At 50.6% G+C, this 11,769-nt stretch overlaps 1 protein-coding gene across 1 annotated transcript; it reads left to right on the forward strand.

Moving 5' to 3' along the window:
- The first annotated feature begins 59 nt into the window (after positions 1–59).
- LOC136788825 (olfactory receptor 14C36-like) lies at positions 60–9,184 on the forward strand. Its single transcript, XM_066987506.1, has 2 exons — positions 60–1,610; positions 4,760–9,184. The coding sequence occupies exon 2, from the start codon at positions 8,090–8,092 to the stop codon at positions 9,164–9,166; it is 1,077 nt and encodes a 358-aa protein (XP_066843607.1). The 5' UTR covers positions 60–1,610; positions 4,760–8,089; the 3' UTR covers positions 9,167–9,184.
- Positions 9,185–11,769: the final 2,585 nt, after the last annotated feature.

An 11,769-nucleotide genomic window follows, 5' to 3' on the forward strand; every position in this document is an offset into this window, starting at 1 on the left:
CCCATGAACCCCCCCCCCAGCCACACTAATACCCCATGGACCCCACCCCACAGACCCATTTATACGCCAGGGAACCTTTGGGTACACCTGAAGTCCCTTTGGGAGCCTTTACGCAACCACACACAACAGGACTTTGCACTTTCTCTCTCCAAACAACCCTAACTGTAACCGTTATCCTAATTATGACCTTAAAAAACACGGACGGCGCCACTTTCTCCCATCAAAAAGTGCTCCTAACGGAAGCCTTTGGGTACGCCTGAACTCAGCTTTGGGAGACTTTATGAAATCCCACACACCACAGGACTCTGCGCCTTCTCTCTTCCCAAACAAAAGGTTTGGAAAAACCCTAAATGAATACCTAAACTTGGAGTTGGAGTTTGAGGGTTTTTTTTTTCTTTTTTTTTTTCTTTTTTTCTTTTTCAAGTTGGGGTTAGGGTTTTTCAAGTTAAGAGTTGGAGTTAGAATTAGAGTTAGCTTTGGAGTTAGAGTCTGAGTTACAGTTGGAGTTGGAGCTGTTGGAGATAAAGTTGGACTTGGAGTTGGAGTTAGAGTTGGAGTTGTATTTGGAGTTGGAGTTAAGTTAGAGTTAAGAATCACAGAATCACGGAATCATAAAGGTTGGAAAAGACCTCCAAGATCATCTGGTCCAACCATCGCCCTACCACCAGTGTCACCCACTAAACCCTGTCCTTGAGCACCACGTCCAACACTGCCTTAAACGCCCCCAGGGACGGTGACTCCACCACTTTTCAGCAGTCTGTCTGTTTGTCCTTATCCAGCTCCTCACCTTTCAAATTTGTTTGATATTACATTAACTAATAGTAATATGTATAATTCCCTACCTATCAGTACACAACGCTCCCTGAAGAGTAATCCTTTTTGGGTAGGTGAACCTCAATGGAGCCATAAAGCTGAGGAGTGTTTTATTATCTGGTAAATTGCCTTGTGTTTTTCTGTTGTTGGCTATAAAATAGGAAAAACCCTTCTGTGCCTGTGTGCAGCCAGTTCTCTGAGGAAAGCAGGTGGGATCTGGAGCAAAGGAGCAATGAAATGTGGCTGCTGATTTCAGTGGAGAAGCCTGGTGTAAGGAAGAGTGATGCAAGCCCCAGGTGGCCAAGGAGAGAAATGGCTGTCCTGGGAGGGTGAGGAGCAAGGTTCTCCATCCAGTGTCCGGCCCCAAGACACCGCGTTGCCAACCTGCCCAGACCTCCTTAGGAGAAACACCACCTAGGGAATGCTGCTGTCGCTATTTGCCTACACTGGAGAGCAACGAAAAATACCTATCCATCGAGTGCTCGCTGAAGTTTTCCTCTTCACCTACACTCCCGGAGCCTCACTAATTAGGTGTACAAGATTTAAAGGCTTGAAGAAAATTGTCGGAACAGACGTGGCGTGTTAGGCCTTTCTGCATTTTAATGACCCTGTGGGGCATTTGGTGCTCTGCTACCTCAGACACTGAGAGAAAACTGAAGAAATCTCTCGAGGAGCTAAAGTTTGAAGCAACCGCCAAAGTTCCTCGGAGCATTAAATTGGCCTCACTGAAGGCCATTAAAAGACAAAGCTTCCCCATGGATTTGTTAGAGCAGCTTAGCTGGAGGCAATGCCTGCAGGTAGGCAAGGGCATATCCATCTCCCTTCCCCACCCTGCTCTCACCAGGGCATTTCACAGAATCACAGAATCACAGAATTGTAGGGGTTGGAAGGGACCTCGAAAGATCATCGGGTCCAACCCCCCTGCCAAAGCAGGTTCCTTAGAGCAGGCTGCCCAGGTAGGCATCCAGATGGGCCTTGAATATCTCCAGAGCAGGAGACTCCACAACCTCCCTGGGCAGCCTGTCCCAGTGCTCTGTCACCCTCACCGTGAAGAAGTTCTTTCTCTTGTTGGTGCGGAACTTTCTGTGCTCCATCTTGTGGCCATTACCTCTTCTCCTGTCCCCACAAACCACTGAAAAGAGGTTGGCCAAATCCCTCTGTCTCCCACGCCTCAGGCATTTATACACATCGATGAGATCCCCTCTCAGTCTTCTTTTCTCCAGGCTGAACAGAACCAGGTCTCTTAGCCTTTCTTCATAGGGAAGATGCTCCAGGCCCCGTATCATCTTTGTGGCCCTCCGCTGGACTCTTTCCAGGAGATCCCTGACTTTTTTCTTTATTTCCGTACCTTCGGAAATATCTCTGGACTCTCACTGACTGTTCCTTCAAAGACACAGCCATGGTCTGACCCCCGACTTCCAAACGTCCTTTGAGGGACATTTCTTTCTTCCTCATTCCCACTCCCAACCTTCAGAGCTGCACCTTGTGACTCTTTATCTTCTTCCTACTGTTTTCTACTGCCAAGCAAAGCTTCCCCATCAGGGAAATCTCACCCCTCGAGCGGGCGTCCCGACTCATCAGGCTTCCTGTGGTGTATCATGAGAGCAGGCAGAAGTTGCCTCACCATCATCTTCCAAGCTCTGGGTCTGGTACTGGCCTTGGAGCTCGTTGGACAGATGCGGCCAAGCCGTGTGCCCCAGCTCTGCAGTCCTGTACTCACGTGCAAGGGATATGACAGCCCGTCCACAAGCCTTTTTCCTCTATGTGCTTACCAGGTGCTCAGGCAAAGGAGATCCCACAGCCACCATGCCAGCCACACACCTGCTGCTGGACTGTCAGGAACACTGGCAAACGTGAGCCTAAATGCACAGATCCCAGCCAGGCTCCTAGAAATTTCCATGCTAGGGATAAGGGCTAGGGATTAGGGTGAGCAAGAGGGTAAAAGCAAAGGTAAGGCTCTAAGGGTCTGCATCTTGGCTTCCAGGTAAGGGTGGAAGTGCTGGGGATTAGAGTATTAGGCTCCTGTCAGGCCGAGTGGTGACATTTAGGGCCAGGCTTAGGGCAAACTTGACACAGGGTTAGTCCCTTCCACGAACGCTTTCCCAGTCAGTGCTGCAGCAGTAACAAGGTGACCCAAATGCCTTTTATATCTCCAAAAAATCTTTGCTCTCCGTTGGCAAAGAACCCCTTCTCTCCCATGTTCTCACATTTCCCTTCTCCAGGCCCCTCTTGACCTCCACATGTGTCCTCCTGTCAGGGGCAGCACTCTGAAGATTTCCACTTCTGAGGATCTGTCTCCTGGCAGGGACCCAGTCAGTTTCTGGGTCAGAAGGGACCTCACAGTGGCATCAAAAGGATGTGAGATGGTGTAGGAAGACCCTGCACAGCCCTTGAAGGGCCCAGACTTGGTCCATGCCTACCAGCTTATGCTCCAGAAGGTCTCCCCTAGGTGCTGTGTCACTTGTCCCCCCGGGTGCTACAGCTAAATCAGGGCATCCTGGTAGCACTGGCCATTTTTGTGCAGGCAACCGAATCAAGACACAAAAGCTGATTTTGTAGCTCTAGACCCAGCTGGGCATCATCCACAGATGAGATGAAAATGTTCAAAATGATGTTCAAAAAACATCATCAGATGTTGTCACATATCTGGGACTTACCAGAACCAAATGTTTGCCTGTTTCAGAGCCCTGCCAAGGACATTCACTGAGTCCGTTTCCCAGCCATTGACTGCCTCTCCTAGGTTTCCACTTTCTTCTTTCTCTCTCCTGCTCTTCTTTTTTCCTAACTAACTCTAACTCTAACTCTAACTCTAACTCTAACTCTAACTCTAACTCTAACTCTAACTCTAACTCTAACTCTAACTCTAACTCTAACTCTAACTCTAACTCTAACTCTAACTAACTCTAACTCTAACTCTAACTCTAACTCTAACTCTAACTCTAACTCTAATCCTAACCCTAACCCTAACCCTAACCCTAACCCTAACCCTAACTCTAACTCTAACCCTAACCCTAACCCTAACCCTAACCCTAGCCCTAACCCTAACCCTAACTCTAACCCTAACCCTAACCCTCTCTAACTCTAACTCTAACTCTAACTCTAACTCTAACTCTAACTTTAACTCTAACTCTAACTCTAACTCTAACTCTAACCCTAACTCTAACCCTAACCCTAACCCTAACCCTAACTAACTCTAACCCTAACCCTCTCTAACTCTAACCCTAACCCTCTCTAACTCTAACCCTAACCCTCTCTAACTCTAACTCTAACTCTAACTCCAACTCCAATTCCAACTCTAAAGGTAAAAGAAAAATAAAGAATAATCTAGGTGTGCTGATGGACTTAGCAATAGAAGGAGCAGACATTGATGAGGTTTGTCATGGTTTCTTTGCCTCCATCTTCTCTCAGGCCTCTGTGCCTGCAGGCAGGGCTCTGGAGGAGAACAGCCAGCAGTGCATGGGGATCAGTCAGGGGTTTCTTGGGCAATTTCAGCCTGTAACTGCTCATGGGAGGAACATTGTCCATGAGTGCTGGAGAACAAACCAAATAACTCAATACGGAGGGATCGGGGTAGTTCCTGAAGTCTGGCAGAAAGCCGGCAGGGACAGCCACCTCGTCTGGCTGATCTCTCCATGGCCTCTTCCAGGGGGGCCTGCAAACACCCTCAGAAACTGGGAGGTTGGCTCCTGACTGTTACTTCTTCAGAGGCTTGCTCAAGCTTTCAGTAGCTGCAGGTCAGGAACACCTGAGGGCTCATTGTCATGCAAACTTCCAAACAAAGTAAGTCTCAGTGCATCATTTTCCTTAAGTCTTCAGCTCCTAGAAGGTTAGCTAAAGAGGCTTTAGGAGAACAGTCAAAGTGAAAAGAGTTCTGTATTCATAATGGTAAGAGAAGATTTCTTCTTCCTTCTTTTTTCCCCAGTTTTCTTTGCTTTTCTTTCTACAGATTACGTGATATCAGCAGCCTCCAATGTATCTTGATCCTGAGTGTCTTCTGACGGAGTCTGAATATGTTGAGACAGCAAGACCTTTTCTGGCAGACATTCTGTGGGCAGTGTTCTTCCCTACCCTCAAGCCCTCATCAGTCACCTGGGAAAGGCATCAACCTTGTGAAACTCTGAGCTTCCTCCACTGCACTCGGTAGCTGCTTGTTTCAGCCTGCTGGCACTGATTCCCACCTGCTTTACAAGAAGGAGTTGCATGCAGGTGCAGAAGGGCTCAACTGCCAGCAGACAAAACGCAAGAGAGAGATAGCTGACTAAAGCACAAAAGACATTCCGCAGCTCTCTGTTTCCACGTTACCTCCACTGAAATCCAGTTTCCACCGTGGATAGTCATGGAGCAGAAACAGAACAGAAAACACATTTTTGGGTCAAGCACAGGCACTCCATGCCCTGGACTCTGCCCATACCCACTCTTTGCACACCCACGGAAGTCGGGAACTTCTGCGAATCATACAGGGAAGCAAAGCAGCCAAGTGAATAATATGCTCTATTTTGATCAGCCAAATCAGCATTAATCTCAACATATCTGCCTATCAGGAGTATCTTCAGGCAGAGTCTCAAACATTTAGACCCTCTCCTTTTTCATTCCCTGCAGGGGAAATGACATGCAGCACCGCTGTAGGTGAAGGCAGGCATGAGAGGGATCTCCTCTAGCATTGGACGCCTTGGGTGCAATTGCCCCGATTTCCTTCTCTAGTCAATGCAGAAAAAACAGTTGTTTCCACTGAGATGCCTTGCCACCCTCTGCCTGCCCACCAGCTCCTGCTCCAGAAGGACTCCTGAATGTCCTGGGTCACATTTCCATGTCACACATTGGGTTTCGGCTGCTCCTCGGGATCCTGGCAGCAGTAGCCACCTCTGGGTGGGCAACAGAATCAACGCCTGAATAAGGATTTTAGGCAAAACCTGAATCATAAAAAAATAAATAAATAGATAAATTGTCCTTGATGTAAGAAGTATGTAAGAGGTCTTCATTTTCAAAAGTTTGAGGGTTGTCTATACATTCCCGTGACTGGTTTCCTAGGCCAAGGGCACGGGCCAGCAATATGATGAGTCTTTGGCACTTCCCTTGTATGGAAATATAAATTCATCTAGCCATTACCAAAAATGCATTTCCTCCCCACTCTTTGAATGGAGACACTGTGTTCCCAGGACATTTTGTTTAAGGGCACACTGCACATCTGCATTTCCGATCTAAATGGAACTGGGAGCAGCAGAGGTGAAAAAGGTTGGCTGGGTTCTGCCACACGTGAGTGGAGAAGGATTTTGTGGATGGGACCGGTGCTGTCCCGGCGAGCCACACGGAGCTCTGTGTGAGAGCACTGGCATCTCACATCCTGCATCTCATACGGCCTGTATTTGTCCAGTTGAAGGAGTAACTGCCCTGAGCTGGATCAGGCAGCGTGGGGATGTTTATGAGAGCACCGTCACTGCAGTCAGAGGTTATCTAGCAAATGCAGCTGATGGGGAACCAGGGGAAGCTTGTATCTCCCTGTTGGGAATGACTCCGTATGGTCAGCTGAAAACCGGCCTGGGCTACACAAAATCACAACAAAATGGACAGGTTCACTTGTCCTAAAAGTGAATGGACGTCGCCTACCATTTGTAGGTTGTCCAAAAGAAATCTGCTCGATACTTAAAACTGATGGCCTCAGATGCTGCCCTGTCCCCCAGGTACCTGCACACACCTGGGACCACGTCTGGAACCCCGAATGTCAGCGGGTGTTTGCATCTCAGGGAGCTGAGACAAGGAGCTCACACGAGTGCCTCTTTTGTGCACACCTGAACTCAGCCAGAAGGAATCCCACCTCCTGTGGGTCTGTGGGGTGCAGAGGAGGGAGCTGAGTCCCCTTCCAGCCTCAGGACTGCAAACCTAGGATGAGATGCCTCAGCTGATGGAGCTGAATGCCTTCCCTTGGCAGAGGTCGAGGTGGTCTCTCCTGTCACTTTCTGGATGCCCTGTGCAGGACGGGGCAAGGAAAGATGACTCTTCAATGAAACTATTTGAGTGATGTAAGCCCTAACACTGTTGGAAAGCAGTCTCTTTCCCCAGCTGAGGGAGGGAACACGTGCGATTACTTTGTCTTGTTTCCAAGGAGGTTCCCCAGGAGCCCTGTGGACATCTCGAGGGAGCCCAGAGGGGCAAAGGAAGGGAGGCCGTGTCTGCAGACAGACAGCTCTGCCCAGGAGCAGCTCCTCTGCAAGGCACAGCAGGGCTGGGGGCACTGCCTGCACGTGGTGAGGAGATGTGAGACAGAAAGCAATTGAAAGCTTTCTGAATGTGGAATCCAACTTAGAGCTCATTGTAGGAGAAACCCGCACAGCAGCGGGCACGGCCGACCTCTTGCTGCACTGCAAGGAGGATTTTCCTGCACACACCAAGAGGAGAAAGGCATGAAAACAGCGGTCAGCATCACTGGGGCATGGAGGGAGGCTGACAGCTGGCTGGAGGAGAAATCTACACAACCCTTGACATGGCAAGTCTCGGTCTGCAGGATCATGTGGATGAATATCCTGGTGGGACAGTTTAAAGCTGGCGTATCCCGCATCATAGGAGATCTGTCAGGAGGGTGCTCATGGTTTCTCTGCTGTGGAGGAAAAGGATGTGAACAGACAGAGATGCCCCTGGGCAGTGCCTCTGCTTCCAGGATGTGTCTGCAGGGCAGAGAGGAGCACAAAGTGTTTGCGGTGAGCTCTGTGAACCTGTGCAGGGAGCAGACACAGGGACGGAGCAACAGGTCCCGGCAGGGCCAGCTCCAGGTAGCAGAGACACGGGCAGGGAGGGAGAGGGAGCTGCTCCCAGAAACGCAGCGTGAGTGGGGCTTGGGCACCTCTCTGCCATCCCCTGCAGGGCACATTTCCTCCCTGGAGCAAGCCCCGCTCTCCCCTGCTGCCCAGAAGACCCCAGGTCAGGAGCCGTCTCCTCTGTGGTTGGACCTCCGCGAGAGGAGAGGTGCCTGTCTCCTGCAGCGTGGCACACAGCCACGAGGCTAAAAGCCTCCGTCCTTCAGTGTCACTGCGAGGTGGTGAGCATAGCTGGGCGAGGAAAGGGCTTCACTGCACACCCTTCTCCTGGCAGAATTATTGGGAGCACTGCAGTATCCATCCTTGGTTTGCCAGCTCTGGTGTGTGCTTTTGCTCCCTGGGGTGGGCTGCTGGGTGTGGATCAGCTTCCGTTCTGACACCGACTTGCCCTGGAGGTGTCCTGATGAGAATTCAGGGCAAAAGTCCACTTCTCAAATAGAAAAGCACTATGTCTGCAGGGCTGGTGAATGGGATGGCTTGTTCCTCTTTCATCTCCACGGTGGGATTTCCAAAAAAACGGCACGGGTTTTCATCAGAGAAGTCTCTCCTTAACTTGTCGTTATCGTTTCCTCCTTGGACAGCTCGCCCATTCGCAGAGAAACCAAATGCCCAACAGCAGCTCCATCACCGAGTTCCTCCTGCTGGCATTCGCAGACACGCGGGAGCTGCAGCTCCTGCACTTCGGGCTCTTCCTGGGCATCTACCTGGCTGCCCTCCTGGGCAACGGCCTCATCATCACAGCCGTAGCCTGCGACCACCGCCTCCACACCCCCATGTACTTCTTCCTCCTCAACCTCGCCCTCCTTGACCTGGGCTGCATCTCCACCACTCTCCCCAAAGCCATGGCCAACTCCCTCTGGGACACCAGGGCCATCTCCTACGCAGGATGTGCTGCTCAGATCTTACTGTTTCCCTTTTTCATCGCAGTAGAGTATTCCCTCCTCACCATCATGGCCTACGACCGCTACATTGCCATCTGCAAGCCCCTGCACTACGGGAGCCTCCTGAGCAGCAGAGCTTGTGCCCAGATGGCAGCAGCTGCCTGGGGCAGTGGCTTTCTCTATGCTGTCCTGCACACGGCCAGCACATTTTCACTGCCCCTCTGCCAAGGCAATGTCCTGGACCAGTTCTTCTGTGAAATCCCCCAGCTCCTCAAGCTCTCCTGCTCAGATTCAGGCTATCACAGGGAAGTTGGGCTCATTGCCCTTAGTGGCTGTTTAGCCTTTGGGTGTTTTGTTTTCATCGTGCTGTCCTACGTGCAGATCCTCAGGGCCGTGCTGAGGATGCCCTCCGAGCAGGGCCGGCACAAAGCCTTCTCCACGTGCCTCCCTCACCTGGCCGTGGTCTCCCTCTTCGTCAGTACAGGCATGTTTGCCTACCTGAAGCCCCCCTCCACCTCCTCTCCATCTCTAAACCTTCTGGTGTCATTCCTGTACTCGGTGGTGCCCCCAGCTGTGAACCCCCTCATCTACTCCATGAGGAACAAGGAGCTTAAGGAGGCACTGAGGAAGCTATTGCAGTGTACAAGGCTTCAGCATCGCTAAGGTATCCATATTGCTCATGTTGATGGTTGGACCAGATAATCCTGGAGGTCTTTTCCAACCTTAATGATTCTATGTCACACCCAGCACAGACTGGGACAAGACAGGAACATCTTTGTTCACATATATTTCAAAGTTTTGTTTCTTTTTGGCAATATCAGGCCTATTTAAAATGTATTTTTTTTCTTTTATCCCACTTCTACCTGTTTTTCTAACCCAAAGACCTCGGATGCATGTACAGCTGAGCTTTCTCTATAACAGACTAAATAAAGGATCCATCCGATGGGCATTTACCTCAGCTCTGGCTTCTCATAACTTCTCTTCAGGTACAGGAATGGTTGTGGGATGAAAAACCCAGCTGCAACGTGGACAAAAAGCCCTGCTGGCCTTTGGGGTTGCTCCATTCTGCACCATGAGACACCCCCTCTGTACAGCCTTTGAGTCAGGACTGCCGCTTTCTTGGACCCACAAACACTGACAGCGACAGGACATGGCCCTTTTGGTGCTGGTCATCCTTTTCATCCATGCTGTCCTCTTGTGTCATCACTGAATCAGAACTGGTTAGCACCACCAGAAGTATGGTTTTCCAAACTGCAGTGGGGAAAGCACTTACTGACCTGACCTAATGCTAAAGCTCTCCCTGCTCAGAGCAGATCTCGGTACTAGAATCCTCCAGAGGTCTCTTCCAACTCAAATCCTCGAGGAGAAAAGGGGCTGGGGAGTGGAGGCAGGAGTAGGGAACACTGCTGTGGGTTGAGGCATTGCTGGCATTTGTAATCCCTGCTCCACATTGTCCTCGGGTTTACACAGTGAATGAGTCCCACCTCAAAAGAAGGCTCTGCTCCATGGGCACCGGCTGTCCATCTGGTTTGGAGATACTGCAGAAAAGTTCTCCAAACACTGCCAGGCATTTCAGAGTCCCAGATTCACTGAGACTGGAAGGGACCTCCAAAGATCATCTAGTCCACCCCCCTACTCAAGCATGGACGTCTAAAAACAGGTAGCCCAGGCCCATTTCCAGTTGGGTTTTGGGTATCTCCACTGATGGAGACTCCATCACCTCTTAGGGAAACTTGATTCAGTGTTTGGTATCCCTCACAGTAAAAAAGGTGTTTTTCTAGGTGGAATTTCATGTATTTCCAGGTCTTGTCCTGTCCCCAGGCACTGCTGAGGATGTCAGGAAAATATCTCATACTGAATCCAGCATCCCAAGAGAGAAGAGGCTGCTGCCACTCAGTGTCCCCAGCAAGGCCCAACCAGCAGCAACGTTGAAGTGTTATTCCCAGCGGGCACATGCACACCGTGCACACATCTAAGCTGCTGTACTGGGCTTCTGAAGCGAGGTTTTGGGGGCTGCAGAGGTGACCTCTGTGAGAGGAGTCCTGAGGCTGCCCCATGTTAGATAAGGGCCAGTTTCAGATGGCTCCAAAGACACTCACCGCTGATCAGAGCTGAGCCGACAAAATGATGGTACGATTATGGAGAAGATTATTCTGGGAGTTGTTGAAAAACACCTAAAGGACAATGCAGTCATTGGTCAGAGCTAACGTGGGCTCTCCAGGGGAATGTCATGTCTAACCAATTTAATTTCCTTCTACAATGACTTCACCCAGCTAGGTGACTAAAGGAGGCCAGGCAATGTAATCTTTCTGGATTTCAGAAAAACTTTCGATACCGTCTCTCACCATATCCTTCTGGACAAGACCAGAATACAGTTAGATAAAAGCATAATAAGATGGGAGAACAATCGGCTGGTGGGTCGGGCCCAGAGGGTTCTTGTAAATGGGGTTACATCAGGCTGGTGACCTGTCACTGGGGGCGTTCTGCAGGGCTCCATTTCAGGATCAGTCCTCTTCAATGTTTGCATAAGCGATTTGGATGAAGGACTTGCAGAGTTTTTGAGCAAAGTCACGGGCGATGCCGAACTGGATGGAGCTGTTGACTCCATCGAGGGTGGGAAGGCCTTGCAGAGAGATCTGGACAAAGGAAGGAGCTGGGCAATCACCAATGGTGTGAAGTTTAAGAAGAGCAAGTGCCAGGTCCTGCACCTGGGAAGGGGCAATGCTGGTTACACGTACAGACGGGGGGACGAGATGCTGGAGAGCAGCCTCGCAGAGAGGGATCTGGGGGTTGTGGTCAGCAGCAAGCTGAACAGGAGTCGGTGCGGCCTCACCTTGAGCACTGCGTGCAGTTCTGGGTGCCACGGTAGAAGAATAATGTAAAACTGTTAGAGAGTGTCCAAAGGAGGGCAACAGAGATGGTGAAGGGCCTAGAGGGGAAGACGTATGAGGGGCAGCTAAAGTCACTTGGATTGTTGAGCCCTGAGGAGACCTCATGGCGGCCTACAACCTCCTCACAAGGGGAGCGGAGGGGCAGGCGCTGATCTCTTTGCTCTGGTGACCAGCGATAGGACCCGAGGGAACGGCTTGAAGCTGTGACTCAGGAGTTTGGGGCTGGATATCAGGAAAATGTTCTTTACCCAGAGGGCGGTTGCCACTGGAGCAGGCTCCCCCAGCAAGCGGTCACGGCACTGAGCCGGCCAGAATTCAAGAAGCGTTTGTGAGGAAACAAACACTTCCCTCACTGCCCAGGGAAGTGAGCACGCA

Source organism: Anser cygnoides, chromosome W (assembly GCF_040182565.1).
Source record: "Anser cygnoides isolate HZ-2024a breed goose chromosome W, Taihu_goose_T2T_genome, whole genome shotgun sequence".
In the NCBI taxonomy this organism is placed as follows: domain Eukaryota; kingdom Metazoa; phylum Chordata; class Aves; order Anseriformes; family Anatidae; genus Anser; species Anser cygnoides.

Coding starts and splice junctions, on each gene's coding strand:
- LOC136788825 (XM_066987506.1), top strand. CDS start 8,090: ATGGGATGGCTTGTTCCTCTTTCATCTCCACGGTGGGATTTCCAAAAA.